The 21,971-nt window shown below is 42.0% G+C and overlaps 1 protein-coding gene across 7 annotated transcripts in view; it reads left to right on the top strand.

The window, feature by feature from the left end:
• Window positions 1–21,971, top strand: part of HELZ (helicase with zinc finger) — a 180,531-nt gene that overhangs the window by 41,203 nt on the left and 117,357 nt on the right. For 4 of the 7 annotated variants that reach the window (XM_083355429.1, XM_083355428.1, XM_083355426.1 and 1 more), the window contains 4 exons: window positions 9,240–9,364; window positions 17,125–17,184; window positions 17,906–17,957; window positions 19,359–19,434. In XM_083355429.1, coding sequence (XP_083211555.1) covers window positions 9,350–9,364; window positions 17,125–17,184; window positions 17,906–17,957; window positions 19,359–19,434 — 203 coding nt within the window. In that variant the 5' untranslated portion in view covers window positions 9,240–9,349. The remainder of the gene's footprint in view (window positions 1–9,239; window positions 9,365–17,124; window positions 17,185–17,905; window positions 17,958–19,358; window positions 19,435–21,971) is intronic. The other 3 variants (XM_083355431.1, XM_083355430.1, XM_083355427.1) reach the window with 1 other exon arrangement.

The following is a 21,971-nucleotide window of genomic DNA, read 5'->3' as shown; positions in this document are numbered from 1 at the left end:
GGGGGGTGGCAAAGGGGAAGTCTAGCCGCACGAGGTGATGATCGGTCCATGACAGGGGCATAACAGTCGTAGCACCCCCACCGATATCATCGCGCCACCGTCCAGACAAGAACACCAAGTCTGGGGTGTGGCCTCTCTCATGAGTCGGTCCAGAAATTATTTGCGACAGGTCCATGGCCGCCATGGAAGCCATGAACTCCCGAGCCAGATCGGACGATCCTCCCAGGGATGGTAGGTTAAAGTCGCCCAAGACCATGAGTCTTGGGAATTCAACCACCAACCCTGAGAGGACATCGAGTAGCTCGGGCAGGGCTGCCGCTGCACGATTAGGTGGTAGGTATGCCAGCAGCAGGCCCAACTGCGCCCCCGGGCCGTATCTCAGTAGGAGAGACTCACACCCGACCATCTGAGGGACGGTGATCTCTCGCGGGCTAAGGGATTCCCTGATGATAACTGCCACTCCCCCGCCCCTCCCATGGGTCCGAGGCTGGTGCAGCACCTGGAAACCTGGCGGGCAGAGGTCAACCAGAGGGACACCACCCTCTTGGCCCAGCCAGGTTTCCGTGATGCAAGCCAGGTCCGCGTGCTCGCTCTCCACTAGGTCACGAACAAGGTGTGCCTTGTTAGCTACGGACCTGGCATTCAGGTAGAATGTTACGCGGCACTCGGGATTCGACCCGCCAAACTGCCGACCTTCCGATCGACAAGTTCAGCGTCCTAACCCACTGAGCCACCGCATCCCATATATATATAAAGTAAAGGTAAAGGTTCCCCCGCACATGCGTGCTAGTCGTTTCCGACTCTAGGGGCTGGTGCTCATCTCCGTTTCAAAGCCGAAGAGCCAGCGTTTGTCCGAGGACGACTCCGTGGTCATGTGGCCGGCATGACTAGACACCAAAGGCGCACGGAAGGCTGTTACCTTCCCACCGTAGTGGTCCCTATTTTTCTACTTGCATTTTTACATGCTTTCGAACTGCTAGGTTGGCAGAAGCTGGGACGAGTAACAGGCGCTCACTCTGTTACGCAGCACTCGGGATTCGACCCGCCAAACTGCCGACCTTCTGATCGACAAGCTCAGCGTCCTAACCCACTGAGCCACCGCGTCCCTTTTAATTATACTGTAGCCAGGATCTAAATGTTTAGTATGTATGGATCCTTGGTTTTTCGGGTTTTTCCCCGCGTAGAACTAAAGGTGTGGGCGCAACGTTTCGACGGAGTCCCATCCGTCATCATCAGGCTACCCCCCAAAACACATCCTAGATCTGACCAACCACTGCCTAACACATACTTCATCTACAATGGACAAAGATACAAACAAATGGAAGGAGCACCCATGGGATCACCCCCCTCTCACCTGTCATCGCAAACCTCTACATGGAACACTTTGAAACCCTCGCTCTAGAAAAATCCAACCACAAACCCAAACTCTGGCTCAGATACGTAGATGACACCTTCGTAATCTGGCCACACGGCAAAGAAAAACTGGATGACTTCCTCATACACCTCAATAGCCTACACCCCAAAATACAATTCACCATGGAAACAGAAGCTAACAATCAACTTCCCTTCCTTGATGTCTTAGTCTACAAGAAATCCAACGGCTCCCTAGGACACACTATCTACCATAAAAAAACACACACAAACCGCTATCTGAATGCACTCTCACACCACCACCCAGCACAGATCAACTCCGTAGCCAAGACACTCATCTCCAGAACAAAACATCTAGCTGACGAACAACACCTAAAAACCGAACAACACACTCTCACTAATGTACTAATAGCCAATGGATTCCAAAGAAACACGATTACCAACTTAATCCGAAGAGAGACACCCACAAAAACCCAAGACAGAGAACAAGAAAATGGCAAAGCCCTCCTCCCATACTTAAAAGGGACCACAGACAGAATCAGCAAGGTCCTCCAAAAACACAACATCAAAACAGCATTCTACACAGACAGAAAAATATCCACCATCCTAAGAAACCCCAAGGACATAATTGGGTTAGAAAACCAAGGAGTATACGAAATCCCATGCACCACCTGCCCCACCACATACATCGGACAGACCAACAGAAGAATAAGTGCACACATTGAAGAGCACAAAAACTCACTCAGAAAGGGAGAACAAACTTCATCCCTGGTCCAACACTTTGAAGCCACGGGACATGAAATTGATTTTAAAAAAACCAAAACTATCGCCAAAATTGAACATTTTAACAACAGAATAATCAGAGAAGCCATTGAGATAGAAAAACGCCCCCACAGCATGAATACACGAGATGATACCTCTCGTCTACCAGCCATTTGGAAACCCGCCTTGATTGACAGACGAGGCCCAACCACCAAGAATGATACCAGACCCAAACTCATGATAACATCACATGACATCACCACCACACAACCATTCAAAAAGCAAATCCGAACCCACAACGATAAAGACACACAATCACAAAACAGAAACCTAACTACAGCTGCAACATCAGCCACTTTAAACCCCTCCAAACCACACAATAAGCAAACTGACACCCACTATAAAAACATGGCACCACCACAAACACGAAGCCGAACAAAAGCAGCACAACTCACCAGCTCAGGTCTGGAGCTGGCAGCTGAGACCAGCCCATCCACTCAGAACACACCCCCACCCAATCAGAACACACCCACCATTCAAAACACACTCCCACCCAATCAGAACACACTTGGTCCCCTACCCAATCAGAGCACACCTCCACAGAACACACCCCCTCTGGCAGTTTAAAAAAGAGGAACTAACAGCCACATGCTTCTCCCAGAAGAAGGAAGCCAAGCCTGATGATGACGGATGGGACTCCGTCGAAACGTTGCGCCCACACCTTTAGTTCTACGCGGGGAAAAACCCGAAAAACCAAGGATCCACATACAGGCACCCGCGAAAACCTCAGAAAACAATATATATATATATATATATATATATATATATATATATATATATATATATATATATATATATATATATATATATATATATATATATATATATATATATGGATCCTTGGTTTTTCGGGTTTTTCCCCGCGTAGAATTAAAGGTGTAGGCGCAACGTTTCGACGGAATCCCATCCGTCATCATCAGGCTTCTGCTTCCTTCTTCTGGGAGAAGCATGTGGCTGTTTGTTCCTCTTTTTTAAACTGCCAGAGGGGGTGTGTTCTGTGGAGGTGTGCTCTGATTGGGTAGGGGACCAAGTGTGTTCTGATTGGGTGGGAGTGTGTTTTGAATGGTGGGTGTGTTCTGATTGGGTGGGGGTGTGTTCTGAGTGGATGGGCTGGTCTCAGCTGCCAGCTCCAGACCTGAGCTGGTGAGTTGTGCTGCTTTTGTTCGGCTTCGTGTTTGTGGTGGTGCCATGTTTTTATAGTGGGTGTCAGTTTGTTTATTGTGTGGTTTGGAGGGGTTTAAAGTGGCTGATGTTGCAGCTGTTGCAGCTGTAGTTAGGTTTCTGTTTTGTGGTTGTGTGTCTTTATTGTTGTGGGTTCGGATTTGCTTTTTGAATGGTTGTGTGGTGGTGATGTCATGTGATGTTATCATGAGTTTGGGTCTGGTATCATTCTTGGTGGTTGGGCTTCGTCTGTCAATCAAGGCGGGTTTCCAAATGGCTGGTAGACGAGAGGTATCATCTCGTTTATTCATGCTGTGGGGGCGTTTTTCTATCTCAATGGCTTCTCTGATTATTCTGTTGTTAAAATGTTCAATTTTGGCGATAGTTTTGGTTTTTTTAAAATCAATTTCATGTCCCGTGGCTTCAAAGTGTTGGACCAGGGATGAAGTTTGTTCTCCTTTTCTGAGTGAGTTTTTGTGCTCTTCAATGCGTGCACTTATTCTTCTGTTGGTTTGTCCGATGTATGTGGTGGGGCAGGTGGTGCATGGGATTTCGTATACTCCTTGGTTTTCTAACCCAATTATGTCCTTGGGGTTTCTTAGGATGGTGGATATTTTTCTGTCTGTGTAGAATGCTGTTTTGATGTTGTGTTTTTGGAGGACCTTGCTGATTCTGTCTGTGGTCCCTTTTAAGTATGGGAGGAGGGCTTTGCCATTTTCTTGTTCTCTGTCTTGGGTTTTTGTGGGTGTCTCTCTTCGGATTAAGTTGGTAATCGTGTTTCTTTGGAATCCATTGGCTGTTAGTACATTAGTGAGAGTGTGTAGTTCGGTTTTTAGGTGTTGTTCGTCAGCTAGGTGTTTTGTTCTGGAGATGAGTGTCTTGGCTACGGAGTTGATCTGTGCTGGGTGGTGGTGTGAGAGTGCGTTCAGATAGCGGTTTGTGTGTGTTTTTTTATGGTAGATAGTGTGTCCTAGGGAGCCGTTGGATTTCTTGTAGACTAAGACATCAAGGAAGGGAAGTTGATTGTTAGCTTCTGTTTCCATGGTGAATTGTATTTTGGGGTGTAGGCTATTGAAGTGTATGAGGAAGTCATCCAGTTTTTCTTTGCCGTGTGGCCAGATTACGAAGGTGTCATCTACGTATCTGAGCCAGAGTTTGGGTTTGTGGTTGGATTTTTCTAGAGCGAGGGTTTCAAAGTGTTCCATGTAGAGGTTTGCGATGACAGGTGAGAGGGGTGATCCCATGGGTGCTCCTTCCATTTGTTTGTATCTTTGTCCATTGTAGATGAAGTATGTGTTAGATAGGCAGTGGTTGGTCAGATCTAGGATGTGTTTTGGGGGGTTGTATTTATTTAGGATAGCTGTCAAGGCTTCTTTGATAGGCACTTGGGTGAAGAGGGATACAACATCGAAGCTCACAAGTAGGTCCCAGGGCTGTAAGTTTAGTTTACTTATGATCTCTATGAATTGGAATGAGTTTTGTACGTGTGAGGTGATGGAATTTGCATAAGGCTGTAGTTGTTTGGCAAGAAATTTGGCTAGATTTTGTAGAGGTGAGCCTATGGAGCTGACTATGGGTCTGAGTGGGGTTCCTTCTTTGTGTATCTTGGGCAGACCATAGAGCTTAGGACATCTGGATGATTTTTCTCTGGGAATGATTGTTTTCTGGATCTCTTCACTGATGGGGGTGGCTTTTATTTTTGATTTTGTGGTTTTTTCCAGGTAGGTGGTGGGATCTGTCTTGAGGAGTTTGTATGTGGAGTCTCGGAGTAGGTTGGATAATTTGGTATGGTAGTCAGATGAGTTCATTACCACCGTGGCGTTGCCTTTGTCTGCTGGCAGAATGATTATGCTGGTGTCATTTTTTAGGTTAAGTAGTGCTGTCTGTTCCTCTTTGGGTAAGTTGCTTTTGGGTGGTTTGCTGGTGCAGAGGATGTTGGTAACTTCGAGTCTGATTTTGTTGGCGTCATCAGGGTTAATTTTGGTCAGGCTGGATTCGACTCCGCATATAATGGTTTCCGTGGGAATGTGTTTGGGAGTGACTGCAAAATTAAATCCTTTAGACAGGACGTTGGTTTCGGCTTTGGTGAGAATCCTATCTGAGATGTTGTGCACAGTTTGTTTCATGTGTTGCTGTGGGAGAGGAGGGGTTTGTTTCTGGTGTTCCTTTAGTCTTCGGAGTTTATTGGTGTGTGTGTCTGTTTTGTAGGCAGTCTCTAAATAGTTAACACTTGAAACATATATATGTTTGAAACATATATATGTTTCAAGTGTTAACTATTTAGATTACCTTGCTAGGCCCCAAACAGGGAGCAAATCTTTATTTCCTGTTTTCAGCCTATCTTGAAGGCCATCGAACAGGCTGTAGTCACACTGGACAGTTCATATATTTGTGTAAATTACTAACAAAGAATTTAAAGGGAAACTGAGATGCATTTCTGACTCTTTAGTCTTCATCAGTCACCTATACCCTTCTGAAATTCGAACCTGGGCTGCCTAGTATGCAATCAGCCTAGGTTCGAATCTCAGAAGGGTATAGCTGACTGATGAAGACTAAAGAGTCAGAAATGCATCTTAGTTTCCCTTTAAATTCTTTGTTAGTAATTTACACACACACACACACACACACACACACACATATATATATATATGTGTGTGTGTGTGTGTGTGTGTGTGTGTGTGTGTATCTTTGGTTATTCGGTTTTTTTCCCACGTAGAATTGAAGGTGTAAAAGCAACGTTTCGATGAAATCCCATCCGTCATCATCAGGCTGGTGGCTTCAGCTTCCTTCTTCTGGGAAAAGCATGTGGTAGTGACTGTTTGTTCCTCTTTTTCAAACTGCCAGAGGGGGTGTGTTCTGTGGGTGGAGGTGTGCTCTGATTGGGTGGGGGATTAATCTAAATCAATCTAAACACACTCCCACCCAATCAGAACACACCTAATCCCCCATCCAATCAGAGCACACCTCCACCCACAGAACACACCCCCTCTGGCAGTTTAAAAAAGAGGAACAAACAGTCACCAGTCACTACCACATGCTTCTCCCAGAAGAAGGAAGCTGAAGCCACCAGCCTGATGATGACGGATGGGATTTCGTCGAAACGACGCTTTTACACCTTCAATTCTACGTGGGGAAAAACCCGAATAACCAAAGATCCACATACAAACACCCGCGAAAACCTGTATGTATGTATGTATGTATGTATGTATGTATATGTATATGTATATATGTATATATGTATATGTGTGTGTGTGTGTGTGTGTGTGTGTGTATAGGTAAAGGTAAAGGTTCCCCAGCACATGCGTACATGCTCGAAATTGTTGGCACCCCAGAAATTTTTCCAGAAAATCAAGTATTTCTCACAGAAAAGTATTGCAGGAACACATGTTTTGCTATACACAGGTTTATTCCCTTTGTGTGTATTGGAACACAACAAAAAAGGGAGGAAAAAAAGCAAATTGGACATAATGTCAAACAAAACTCCAAAAATGGGCCGGACAAAATTATTGGTACCCTTTCAAAATTGTGGGTAAATAAAATTGTTTCAAGCATGTGATGCTCCTTTAAACTCACCTGGGGCAAGTAACAGGTGTAGAAAATATAAAAATCACACCTGAAAGCAGATAAAAAGGAGAGAAGTTCACTTACTCTTTGCATTGTGTGTCTGTGTGTGCCACACTAAGCATGGACAACAGAAAGAGGAGAAGAGAACTGTCTGAGGACTTGAGAACCAAAATTGTGGACAAATATCAACAATCTCAAGGTTACAAGTCCATCTCCAGAGATCTAGATTTGCCTTTGTCCACAGTGCGCAACATTATCAAGAAGTTTGCAACCCATGGCACTGTAGCGAATCTCCCTGGTCGTGGACAGAAGAGAAAAATTGATGAAAGGTTGCAACGCAGGATAGTCCGGATGGTGGATAAGCAGCCCCAAACAAGTTCCAAAGGAATGCAAGCTGTCCTGCAGGCTCAGGGAGCATCAGTGTCAGCGCAAACTATCTGTCGACATTTAAATGAAATGAAACGCTATGGCAGGAGACCCAGGAGGACCCCACTGCTTACACAGAGACATAAAAAAGCAAGATTAGAGTTTGCTAAAATGTACTTGAGTAAGCCAAAATCCTTCTGGGAAAACGTCTTGTGGACAGATGAGACCAAGATAGAGCTTTTTGGTAAAGCACATCATTCTACTGTTTACCGAAAATGAAATGAGGCCTACAAAGAAAAGAACACAGTACCTACAGTGAAATGTGGTGGAGGTTCAATGATGTTTTGGGGTTGTTTTGCTGCCTCTGGCACTGGGTGCCTTGAATGTGTGCAAGGGATCATGAAATCTGAGGATTACCAAAGGATTTTGGGTCGCACTGTAGAGCCCAGTGTCAGAAAGCTGGGTTTGCGTCCAAGATCTTGGGTCTTCCAGCAGGACAATGACCTCAAACATACGTCAAAAAGCACCCAGAAATGGATGGCAAGAAAGCGCTGGAGAATTCTGAAGTGGCCAGCAATGAGTCCAGATCTGAATCCCATTGAACACCTGTGGAGAGATCTTAAAATTGCTGTTGGGAAAAGGCGTCCTTCCAATAAGAGAGACCTGGAGCAGTTTGCAAAGGAAGAGTGGTCCAAAATTCTGGGTGAGAGGTGTAAGAAGCTTATTGATGGTTATAGGAAGCGACTGATTTCAGTTATTTTTTCCAAAGGGCGTGCAACCAAATATTAAGTTAAGGGTGCCAATAATTTTGTCCGGCCCATTTTTGGAGTTTTGTTTGACATTATGTCCAATTTGCTTTTTTCCTCCCTTTTTTTGTTGTGTTCCAATACACACAAAGGGAATAAACCTGTGTATAGCAAAACATGTGTTCCTGCAATACTTTTCTGTGAGAAATACTTGATTTTCTGGAAAAATTTCTGGGGTGCCAACAATTTCGAGCATGACTGTGTGTGTGTGTATATATATATATATATATATATATATATTTATATATATATATATATATATATATATATATATATATATATATATATATATATATATATATACATACATATATACATATACATATACATATATATATATACATATACATACATACATACATACATATATATATATATATATATATATATATATAAAACGCGGTGGCTCAGTGGGTTAGGACGCTGAGCTTGTTGATCAGAAGGTCGGCAGTTTGGTGGGTCGAATCCCGAGTGCCGCGTAGCAGAGTGAGCGCCTGTTACTCGTCCCAGCTTCTGCCAACCTAGCAGTTCGAAAGCACGTAAAAATGCAAGTAGAAGAATAGGGACCACTACGGTGGGAAGGTAACAGCGTTCTGTGCGCCTTTGGCGTCTAGTCATGCCGGCCACATGACCACGGAGACGTCCTTGGACAAGTGCTGGCTCTTCGGCTTTGAAACGACTAGCACGCATGTGCAGGGGGAACCTTTACCTTTACTATATATATATATATATATATATATATATATATATATATATATATATATATATATATATATATATATATTTAGATTAGCTATGAAAAGGCGTGTGTGAATATTTGGATCATTTCCTTATTTTTCCAAAACGTAAAACTGGGTACAGCTCAGTAATCTCTGTACATTCGGTGGTCGGTAGTGGCCTTAGGTGCACCGTGACATTTGTGGCCACCTAGATACTTATTTGGAGATGGGTAAATTCATAAGAGTCAGGTGAAGTCAACTGCCTCATATGTTCCCAAACTATAAAGAGAGCTGCCTCTCAGCAAAATTAAATTTTATATTGTTAAACAGGACTACAGTTCACTTCATATTGTGACTTCCGTTGACTGATGTGGCAGAGGTGTGTGTCTGTCATGTGTCTAAACAATACGGTATCTGCTTTTACTTGCAGTATTGGGAGAAGGACTGGACAGGGAAGGGGATACTTTCCGTGCAGTGCTTGGCTGCGAGCATCTTAAAGGGAAGCTACAGGCTGTTTCTAACGCTCTTTCTAACTCACTGATGGGTGAATCACTGGTAAGTGGCAATTGATTCTCATGACAGTCTTCAAAACAGTATACTTTAGAGACATAGAGACTTGTGTGACTGTTTTGTGTTAAAATATTAAAATGTTTTCACCTTTATAGATGAAGAAACAGGAACCCCAATTTCATCCATGAGTTTGCCCTAGCAGACTGGCAGTTGTTTCATGTGATACAGGCATGGATTTTAAATGCTCTCAAGTAATATTCTCAGCATGCTAATTGATAGAACAGAGACATAAGCTTTTCCATTTTTATTGCTTCGTTTTTGTCTTTGAAATCTGGGTGGAAATAGGTTGCATTTTTTTCTTGAGTTTATTTTCACAAAGAAAAAAAATGGCTTACCCATCAATTTGCTTTTATTGTGATCGCTATAGTAGGGCAGCCGTAGTTAGACTGTAGTTAGTTCCCCAGTGCTCCAGGATCTTTGAAAAATATAGTTCAGTGGTTCTGAGATCACGTCTGCCAGTTCCTTGAGAACCTTGGGTTGTAATCCATCTGGTCCTGGTGATTTGAACTTGTCTAGGCTGGGCAGGTGCTCACTTACCATTTTCTTGCCTATCTTAACTTGTGTTTCTATTCTGTTTTTTATGGCACTGGTTTGGGTAGGTTGGACTGTTTTTTCTCTTTGTGTAAAGACAGATGCAAAAAACGAGTTAAATAGTTCTGCTTTCTCCCTGTTGCTTGTCACCTTCTTGCCACTTTCCCCCACTAATGGACCAATCATTTCCTTAACTTTTTTCTTGTTTCTTATATGTTGAAAGAAGCTTTTTTTTGTTATTTTTGACTTTGGTTGCAAGCCTTAGTTCATATTGAGTCTTAGCTTCCTTCACTTCATCTTTGCAGGCACGGGCTGTTTGCTGATATTCTGCCTTAGTTATGTGCCCCTCTTTCCACTTCTTATACTTGTCCTTTTTATCTTTCAGTTTATCAGAGAGTTCTTTATGCAGCCATGCTGGTTTCTTTTGAAAGCTGTTATTTTTCTTCTTTGTTGGTATTGTGCTAGACTGCGCCTTTATTATCTCACTTTTCAAAATTTCCCAAGCTTCTTGAGTTGTTTTCCCCTTTAGGATTCTCATCCATGGAATTCTTCCCAAGGTCTCTCTAAGTTTATTGAAATTAGCTCTTTTAAAGTCCCAAGACTCTAGTTTGGCTGTATTCTATTGCTTGTGCTTCTATAATGTTGAATTCCAATATTGCATGATCGCTTCCCCCCAAGGTTCCTGTGGCTTCGACACTTTCTATCATTTCATCTCTGTTAGTGAGAATTAAATCCAATATGGCTAATCCCCTAGTTCCCTTCTCTACTTTTTGGGAGAGAAAGTTGTCTGCTAGGTTTGTCAGGAATCTGTTAGATCTTCCACTTGGTGCAGAATTTGTCTCCCAGTTGATATCAGGGTAATTAAAGTCCCCCATTACTATTGTGATGCGCTTCCTACATACCTTAGTTAACTGACTAGCAAAGAGTTCATCTATTTCCTCTGCTTGGTTGGGCGGCCTATAGTATACACCTATGGCAATGCCATTTTTCCCCCTTTTATATTGACCCAAATACATTCAAGTTTACAGTTTTCATCATTGTGCTCTATTTCTGTAGAGATAAAGTTATTTCTTATATAGAGAGCAACTTCACCTTCTCTTTTGTTTAGTCTGTTTCTTTTAAATAATTTAAATCCCTCTAGCTGTGTGTTCCATTTGTGGGTTTCATCCCACCATGTTTCCGTAATAGCAACAATATCATATCCGCCCTCATTTACCTGAATTACTAGTTCACCGTGCTTACTGTTCATACTCTGCGCATTGGTGTATAGACATTTGAGTCCTTTGTGACTGACCCTGTGTTTACTTGCTACATAACTTGTGTGGTGCCTGAGTTCCCCTATTTTCTTAGATTGCCGGGGACAGTGATGTTCTGTATCAGTTAACTCACTGTCCCCGTTGTTTAGTTTAAATATTCCTCCAGAAAAGCTGTGAATTTATTGCCAAGTAACTCAGTCCCTTTCTTGGATGGATGCAGACCATCTCTTTTGTACATTTTTTAATTGGACCAGCTACAGACATTGTAACTAATATAACCAAAGCCTTCTCCTTTACACCACTCCTTTAGCCACATATTAAATTCTGCTATACGCTGGCCTTTTCCATTTTGCTCCTTATACACTGGTAAGACCTCTGAAAAAGTGAGCCTACAGCCTATTCTGCTGAGTTCCTGCCCCAAGCTCTGGAAATCATTCTGCACAGAGAGTACATCATTTTGGGACAGATCGTTAGTGCCAAGATGTACAATGGCATCCACATCACAGTCTTTGCTGGCATTGTTGACTATTTTGAAAATACGCTTCTTGTCCCTACTGGCAGTAGCACCTGGAAGACACCTGACCTCTTTTGAAACTTCTGTATCCTTTCCTAACTTAACATCCCTTATAATTGAATCACCAAGCAGAAGGTGGCTTCTCTTTTTGGGTACCTTTCTTTTCTTCCATGACTGATGTGTAATACCTAATACGCACTTCTCTCTGTCAAAAACAAGTTCATCTCGGACCATGGTCCCCTGCTTATTTGAGTTATCATCACAATTACTTTGACCTGTTTCCTTAATGTCCCTGTTAAGGTCACCAAGGGCACTGTATCTGTTATCCAGGGACACAGCTAAAGCTTTGGGTTTATGGTTCACAGCTCTCACCCTGCCAGATCCCACAGTTTTCCACGCTGCCCTTCTCCTGCAGGATCTTTGCGGTAGAGGGGGCTGATAGCGTGGAGGCTCAGTAGAGTAGGAGGGCTGAACCGAACACCTGATTTCTGCCTGAAGAGCGCAGATTACAGACCCTAGATAAATAATCTGTCCTTGTAGACTAGTAATTTGTGTACAGATAGGACAGTTTCCCAGTTTGAAAAGAGTACTGCGAAAGACAGCTGCAAAACAAGCGTTGCACTGAACTAAGCCAGACATGCTGAGATGAAAGGAATCTCAGATGCACTTGCCCTGAATGTACCACCACTATTTTTGATTTTGTTATACGAAACGGCGCACGGGCCGCTACTGTGCTCCTCCACCTACTTCTCCTTAACTCACAGTTTTGTAGCTTTTCCCAGCAGCCTCTGGCAGTTTAAAAGCAAAGAGGGTCCAATCAGCAAGGAGTTAGCTACTGTGCTCCTCCACCGACTTCTCCTTAACTCACAGTTTTGTAGCTTTTCCCAGCAGCCTCTGGCAGTTTAAAAGCAAAGAGGGTCCAATCAGCAAGGACTTAGCTACTGTGCTCCTCCACCTACTTCTCCTTAACTCACACTTTTGTAGCTTTTCCCAGCAGCCTCTGGCAGTTTAAAAGCAAAGAGGGTCCAATCAGCAAGGACTTAGCTACTGTGCTCCTCCTTAGCTACTGTGCTCTTGCTTATATCTGTTCATACGTTAGGGTTAAGGAAAGAAAACATTTGCTAACAGAAAAACATGGTAAAATGAATTTTATATGATAAGAATTACATTAATCTTATTATAATTGAACATAGTTGTATAGAATGTATTGATATCAACAAATGTTGCATAATTGTGTTGCAATGTAATATATTAAAAAAATATTAGCCTGAGAGAGTGTTAAAATGCCACTTGAATGGTTGTATGTTGGATTGATTGGAAAGTTTATTTGCTTGTATTGATCTCACTTAAAGAGATCCTTAAAGAGATGGGAGTACCAGACCATCTTATTTGTCTCTTGAGAAATCTATATGCGGGCCAAGAAGCAACAGTGAGAACTGGACACGGAACCACTGATTGGTTCAAAATTGGGAAAGGAGTCCGGCAAGGCTGTATACTGTCGCCTTGCCTATTTAACTTATATGCAGAGCACATCATGAGAAAGGCAGGGCTAGATGAATCAAAAGTTGGAATTAAGATTGCCGGAAGAAACATCAACAACCTAAGATATGCAGATGATACCACTCTAATGGCAGAAACTGAAGAAGAACTAAAGAGCCTCGTGTTGCGGGTGAAGGAGAGTGCAAAACTTGGGTTGAAACTAAATATTAAGAAAACCAAGATCATGGCATCCGGCCCTCTCAATTCCTGGCAAATAGATGGGGAAGAAATGGAGGTAGTGACAGATTTTATTTTCCTTGGCTCCAAGATCACTGCAGATGGGGACTGTAGCCAAGAAATTAAAAGACGCTTGCTCCTTGGGAGGAAAGCCATGGCAAATCTAGACAGCACACTAAAAAGCAGAGACATCACCCTGTCAACAAAAATCCCTATAGTCAAGGCTATGGTCTTCCCAGTTGCAATGTATGACAGTGAAAGCTGGACCATAAGAAAGGCTGAGCGCCAAAGAATTGAACCCTTTGAACTATGGTGCTGGAGAAGACTCCTGCGAGTCCCTTGGACTGCAAGGCGATCAAACCGGTCAGTCCTAGAGGAGATCAACCCTGACTGCTCTTTAGAAGGCCAGATCCTGAAGCTAAAACTCAAATACTTTGGCCACCTAATGAGAAGGAAGGACTCACTGGAGAAGAGCCTAATGCTGGGAAAGATTGAGGGCAATAGAAGAAGGGGACGACAGAGAATGAGGTGGCTGGATGGAGTCACTGAAGCAGTAGGCATGAGCTTAAATGGACTCCAGAAGATGGTAGAGGACAGGAAGGCCTGGAGGAATGTTGTCCATAGGGTCGCGATGGATCGGACACGACTTCGCAACTAACAACAACAACAACATTGATCTCACTGTTTTATTTTGTTGTTTTCCATTTAATAAATTTATCTGACACTAGACACTTTCACAGAGAAGACACTTTGATTATTTCTGAGAGAAATCAGTCCAAATGCATGGGGCACTAGCAGATCATGTTTGTCACTTACCTGTTTTGTAAAGCATCAGGACTATAAATCATCCAGTGTCCAAATCATGTCACTGATTTGATTCAACAAGTTGATTTCATTTGAATTGTTAATTCAGTAAGTCAAATGGATTAAATTTGGAAAAACATGTATATTCAGCAAATGGTGAATCTCCAAGTTGATTTAGATGTATCATTCAATCATATTACTCTTTAATCAACTCCCCATGCATCCCTATTAATCATGTTACATTGGCTGTACTGATTAAAATTGAAGGCCAAATTTGGCAAGTGATTTTATTAGTATGGCTGGAGATCCATCTAGTTTCACTTGGACTGCATTCATTTTTAATAAGCGGTAATCATAGGTTACATAGAAGAGCATCATCAGTAAATTTATAATTGTCTGGTTTCTTTCCGAATGTCAATTATATTCAGGGTTAGATAATGTTGGAAAGGTCATCAAGCCATGGTCTTAACATACAAAGTGATAAAATAACTTATTATTATTATTAATTTAATTTGTATACCGCCCTTCTCCCGAAGGACTCATATTAAAAAACAAGATACAAAAATTAAAAACAATTAAACAACAATGCCCATGAATAAGAATTAAAAAGGTTAAAACAAATTTATAAAACCCAACCCAATAACTTAAGACAAACTATGGGGATTTATTGATCTCTTAAGGAAACCCAGATAATTTTCCTTGCGCATTACTTGTCTTCAGTTGTCTACTTGAAATACCTATGGGCACTTTCTGGGAATTTACATCCCAGTATTTCAGAGATATTGTCCCTGAAATGAGAAGATACAAATAAACATAACCTAATGCTACAGATTTTATGCTGATTCTCAGTTAAGACTTATCCAGCCTTTATTAACTAGTTTTCTGGCCGATACAGATGATTTTTCTATGAATTGTTTGGTAAAGAACTAGAGAGCAACTTAATTGCAAAATTTTGTCTTTTTGCATCTAGAACCTTGTATACTTCAGTGTCTCTCAGAGAAGCAGATTGCTAATTATATTATCTGGGATATAGGAATTGATATTTACTAAATGTATTAATGGTACTGTGTTTTTGCTGTTTGTAACATTGTTGTTATTTAAGGCTGTAATAAAATTACTTTGTATTGAATTAGCCATGGAGAGTCGATCTGATATCATAATGAGAGCATGCTTAGCCTTGGTTTAATATACATACATTCCCTAAATCCAATTTGTCAACTTTGTGTGTGTGGTTTTGGCCAGCTTTTGCAACAGATTCAGTAGAATCAGATTATGGGATAGTATTGTATTGATATAGGCTATAACAGAATGTTGGAAGCTAACAGCATAAAGCATCCCTTACAAACCCCAGAGGGTTAGGACGGAGCCAGTCTTGAGTTGTATATGTTGCTGAAACCATCTCTTCATAATTTTTCTAAGGTCATCTTTGCGGCTCTCTATTAGATATTGGAAGCAGATACAGAACAGAAAATTTATTCATGAAACATGTCCCATATGATATGTCAGACTTTTGCCATAAGCTTTTTGTAAGTTCTTAATCCTTAATATCCCTTTCTTCCCTTAATTACTTCAGAAATCAGTTCTCAAGCAATAGATTTTTTAAAAAAAAGGATAGTGGCTCAATTTCAGTTAGCACCAACATACATGGAATGGGGAAAACTTTTTTAATGACCAATCTCTTAATTATAGCAACGTATTTTTTATATAGAAGTAAACCTGCTTTGGAGCAATACACAGTTGCTACAGCATAATTTTACTAATGGGAGAGTAGTTTAGATCAGAAGGGCTGCAAGGAGAATTAACTGTTTATTTATCTGTTTTTTTTAATGGTACAGAACCATGGCCAAGACAGATTAATTTAATGAAAGCTTCTGGTTGAAATTTTAGCAAAGGTTCTCTGCCTTTACCCAAATTTTATTTGTGGTTCATATTTGTACTTGTGCCACAGCTTAGGCTTTCTTCAGCAGTAAATGTTTGGATTGATATTTATTTGTATTGGAAATTGTAAACAATTGCAGAAGCCTTAATCATAGTGCAAACCATATATGACATGGCAAATCACATTTGGCAGTGATTTGCAAGCCTTTGCTTCCTTTCCAGTGGGCATTGAAGTGAAATCATTGTACAACAGGGGTGTCAAACTCAATTTCATTGAGGGCCGCATCAGCATTGCGGTTGCCCTCAGGGGGCCGGGTGGGTGTGGCCTGGGTGGGCGTGGCCTACTGGGTGGGTGTGGCTAAAGTGCATATGGCCTACTGGGTGGGCGTGGCCAGCTCTACATTGTTCACATCAAGGGTGCCTATGGGGGCCTGGGCAGGAGTGGGACAGATCTGAGGGTCTCTGGCAGAAGGAGGGTCTCTGGGCCAGGGCCAAGGCAGAGGGGGCCGTTCCCTCACTGTTTCCAGGATGGCTTCGCGGGCCACATGAAACCACTTTGCGGGCCGGATCCGGCCCCGGGCCTTGTGTTTGACATGTCTGATGTACAAGAACCAAAAAACAACTTCAGAAAGCAAGGTTAAGTTGCGTAATTTATCCTTGCAATCTTATACACTGAGAAGACCCGTGCAGATTTCTAGTTTGAACTATTCATGTATCATAATGTTACTGCTAGCTTTTTTAAGTTTGCCACTGCAATTTCATGTTTGAAAGGAGCATTTTATCAAACAAAAGGGAAAAAGCCCTTTCAGAAAAAAACTTAAAAACTACCCTCTTCAATTAAATTGATAGGTTATATTTCAACTGGTCTGTAATAATTCCAAAGCATTCAGCCAAACGGTGCCATAGAAATAACACTAAAAAGTTGTATGTTTCTCTCAAAACTAAACTTATGTATAACCATGAAAAAATCTGATGGAAAAATGTTTCAGTTTTTATTTTTTATAATAGGTAATAAATAAGCAGAATGTGATCATATTCTTTCTTAGCAGAATGGGATGGTAACTAAAGATCTGACAAGGCTGAAAAACCTTCTTGTTGAAACAGAGGTAAGAATATCTCTTCCTGAAATAAAGAAATTTGTTTTTTGTACCAGTTTTTGTTTTCCCAATTTGAAAGTGACTGCTATAATTTAAGGAGCATTTTTAATATCCTCTTTTATCTGTTGTTTTATAGCAATTATTCACTGTGGCCTACCTTACATTTTATAGTGCAGTTGTCTTGACTAACGGGTACCTTGATTTGGCTTTACATTTTAAATGGTTAAATACTGCCAGAACAAACCTACATTGACCTTAGTCTTATCTACACACTTCTTTTCTACCTTTATAGCAATAAGGACAGCAGAAACATGTGATTTGTGCAGATGAGAGCTGCCTGTAATGTTTTAATGGAGGATTTAAAGTGCTAGTAAATAAGCTGGCCTCAGAAAATATGATGCAAACAATTCCTGTTGGAAGTCACAATAGTTGAAATTTAAAAAAGTGTTATAAGATAGCCCAGAGAATATTGCTTACAATTTCTAAAGGCACATCTTCTACTCAAGATTGTCTCTGGAGAATTTTATTCCGATATCTGCATTCTGGGATTAAATAGGTAATAACTAAGACAATGTCATTTTGAAATACCAGGTTAATTCTTCAGAGTAATCTAGTTTAGTGTGCCTTCAGGGATGTCTGGTCCACCGTAGAAGCCTGATATTTTTCTTATTTTTACACACATAGTAATTAGAAGCATATTTGGCATTGATTTTAATCTTTATGATTGCAGGCAGCAGCTTGTAAAATACCCTCAGTACATCATGTGGAAGAGGTGGAAGAAGGTACACTTCAAAATATTAATGTCTTAATTTAAGTAAACATTGGAATTGATAATTAGTCTGTCGAAAAAGCATGTTTGTCTTACCATTCTGTATCAGACAAATATAAAAAACAGATTAATTGGGTTAGGAATGAAATTAAAATCGATTCAGTTCTGAATCGCACTCATGGATGGGGGAATCCTCTGGTTCTGAGGCAGGATTTGCAGGGGTTTCCCCTGGAGGGCAAGTCATCAGGATTTCTCAATCTTAAAAGTAAGGTTTGAAATGTTACCATTAGATGGGATTTTGCAAACGTGAGAAATAGTCATACTAGAACATTTCCCTCATTTGTTGGTGTATTTATATTTATTTACAGGTTGTCCTCAACATACAACCATTCATTTAGTGACCTTTCAACGTTACCTCGGCACTGACAAAAGTGACTTATGACCATTTTTCACTTACGACCATTGCAAAATCTGCATGGTCACATGAGCAAAATTTGAACACTTGGCAACTGGTTTATATTTATGATGGTTGCAGTATCTTGGAATCATGTGATCACCTTTTGTAATCTTCTGACAAGCAAAGTCACTGGGAAGCCAGATTCAATCTACAACCATTTTAATAACTGCAGTGATTCACTTAACAACTGTGGCAACAAAGGTCATCAAATGGGGAAACACTCATTTAACCACTGTTAGCAACAGAAACTTTGGGGACAATCGTAGTCATAAGTCAAGGATGACTTGTATTTAAAACAATTTGCTTCTCTTTTTTTCTATGAAGAGAGTTCAAATATGTTTATTTAAAAACTAATAAAATGCATAATATACCAATGTTTAATAGATATTCAGAATATATGAAGTTAAAAAAATTCTCTAGTGTACATAGGAAATAAAAGCAACATAAAACAATAAGTAGTTTTTAATATGACTTCCAATCCAGAGTAATTAAGTGGTAATCTTCCCTGCTTTGGAATTCTATTCTATATCGTGCATCCAGTAAAATTTGTGGAAGTTGTGTTCTCTTCTGAAGTGCAACTCGCCTTTTGAATATATGCTCCAGGAAATATAATCATGATCAAACTAATCTGCAGGGTCCTTTTGAGGGAAGTAATTTCTGATTTATTTTTAAAAAGTGATGGACAAATATTCATGGAGAATAATAGCTCCTAATTTTGGGAACTCTCTCTGAGTCACTTTCCTTTAGGTAATACTTGGAAGATATTATTGCTAGTGAGGATCACTTGTTTCCCTTTGCTTGGAATACAGCATAACTTGTTAGTTGGATTGAACTGTCAGCTGTTTAGTTCAATGTTTGTAATTAATTATATTGTTTAAATCTGGATATCCTGTGTATCAGGAATTAAAGAATAGCAGCAACCAGAAAAATAACTTGCATTTTATCATAATGTGACAGGATGTCATGACGGCTGGCAATTTCGCCCTCCACCCCGGGGAGTCACAAGTAGTGAAGAATACACATTATGCAAAAGGTAAAATAATGCATTTTTTAAATATTTCTCAGTTTGAGTGATTACTGAAAGCATTAGTAATGGAGAGAGATGAAACTGAAATTGGTAAACAAAATTCTGTTTGATATTTGGGAGTCTTTTAAAAAAAACAGGTATTATTTGATCTTGTATTCATCTTCTGCTATGTAGGCATCGTCTAGGACAGTGGTGGCGAACCTTTTAGAGACCGAGTGCCCAAACTGCAACCCAAAACCCACTTATGCATTGCCGGCTGCCAGGTGGGCGTGGCCCACTGAGTGGGCGTGGCTATGGTAGTCATGGCAGCATGGGTGGGTGTGGCCACCTCGATGTTGCTCCTGAGGAGGGATGCCTATGGGGGCCGGGCAGGGTTGAGGGAGATCCAGGGGGTCTCTGGCGGGTGGGACAGTGGGCAGGAGGCTCCTCATCTTGTTTTGGCAATAAGCCAATCAGATCACAGTAGGATTCAATTATTGTTGTCATGTATGGAAGCTGAGAGGAGGACATTTGTCAGTGTGTTATGTGATCACTATCAAGTTGGTTGTGTTTTTTCTGTTCTTTCATTGAGTTTGTAAAATGTAATAAAATTAAAGTAATGGTGCAAAGAGTTGACTGGTTGCCCAGAAAGTGATGTAAAATAGTATTATTAAGTGAACAAGGCTACAGTTATAAAGAAATTACAAGAAAAATGGTGGAAACTTAACCAAAGGTGGCATTTCTACTGTACACTTTTCCCAAAAGGTTTCCACAATTTTGGCCACTACTGTATGAGGGAATTAAACAATGAAAGCCCAGTGTCTTGGATTTTACAGGTTGTTGGAAAAGTACTCATTCATTTTATCAGATACTGAAAATAGAAATCTGAAGCAGAATGCCTGTACTAGCAACTGATATAAAATCTGGACGAAGAATGGTCAATAAAGCATTCTTGGTTGTCTATTTTATCTTTCCTAATAAGTTGTAACCAAGTTCCTCACTTAACTTTGCAACACCTGTGGGTCCCACGCCATTCCACATACCTGCAAGAAAGTAGCTGCAATCCTAGTACTCTAACTCAGGGCTTTTCCAGTCGCCTAGCAAGGTGTCAAAAACTTGTTGACCCCCCCCCAAAAGGAAAAAAAGTGATAAAGTACAGTAGTCCCTGACTTACAACAGTGACTGTTTGAAGTTACAAAGGCACTGAATAAAGTGGCTTATGACCATTTTTCACTTATGACCATTGCAGCATCCACAGGGGTCATGTGCCTCTCTCCTTCTCATTCCCATCTCCTTCCTTCCTTCCCCCTCTCCTCCTTCCTTGCCTGCCACCCTTTCTCATTTCCATCTCCTTCCTTCTTCCTCATTGTCCCTTCCTTCCTTCCTCCCTTCCATTGTGCCTCCCTCCCTCCCTCCCTCCCTCCCTCCCTTCTCTGTGCCCAGGAAGTGTGAATGAAGGGAGCAGAAAGAGCTGGGAGCAAAGGGGGGGGAAGGGGCGGGAAGTATGAATGAATACTTTCTGCTTCTGTAAATCCCCCCCCAGCTCCAAGCTCTCTCTGTGGTTCCCACCAGGCTCTTTCTCCCCCGTGCATTTGCACATTTCCCCCCCCCCCGCCCCCCCATTCGCTCCAAGCTCTTCCGTTCCCTCCAGGCTGTTTCTCCATCCGTACACTCACACATTTTCCTCCCCCCTTTCGCTCCAAGCTCTTCCGTTTCCTCCAGCCTTTTTCTCCTCCATGCATTCAGACATTCCCCCCCCCCCCGTTCGCTGCAAGCTCTTCTGTTCCCTCCATGCTCTTTCTCTTCCGTGCATTCACACATTCCCCCCCCCCATTCGCTCCAAGCTCTCTCTTCCCTTCCCTTCAGGCTCTCTCTTCTCCATGCATTCACACATTCCCCTCTTTGGCTCCAAGCTCTTTGGTTCCCTCCAGGCTGTTTCTCCATCCGTACATTCACACATTTTCCTCTCCCCTTTCACTCCAAGCTCTTCCGTTCCCTCCAGCCTTTTTCTCCTCCATGCATTCGCACATTCCCCCCCCCCCCGTTCGCTACAAGCTCTTCCGTTCCCTCCAGGCTCTTTCTCTTCCGTGTATTCACACATTCCCCTCTTTGGCTCCAAGCTCTTCTGTTCCCTCCAGGCTCTTTCTCCTCTGTACATTCGCACATTTCCCCCCCCCCCATTCGCTCCAAGCTCTCTCTTCCGTTCTCTCCAGGCTCTCTCTCCTCCGTGCATTTGCACATTCCCCCCATTCGCTCCAAGCTCTTCCATTCCCTCCAGGCTGTTTCTCCTCTGTGCATTCGCACATTCCCCCCATTCGCTACAAGCTCTTCTGTTCCCTCCAGGCTGTTTCTCCTCTGTGCATTCGCACATTCCCCCCCCCCCCGTTTGCTACAAGCTCTTCCGTTCCCTCCAGGCTGTTTCTCCTCTGTGCATTCGCACTTTCCCCCCATTCGCTACAAGCTCTTCCGTTCTCTCCAGGCTCTTTCTCCTACGGGGGGAGGGTGAGAGCTGGGCCACAGAGCCCAGATGGCCAGAAGCGACGAGGGGAAGCCGGGCCGTCTCC

Source organism: Vipera ursinii (genome assembly GCF_947247035.1).
Source record: "Vipera ursinii genome assembly, chromosome: 2".
Taxonomy (NCBI): Eukaryota; Metazoa; Chordata; class Lepidosauria; order Squamata; family Viperidae; genus Vipera; species Vipera ursinii.
This window is presented reverse-complemented; position numbering and strand designations above follow the sequence as displayed.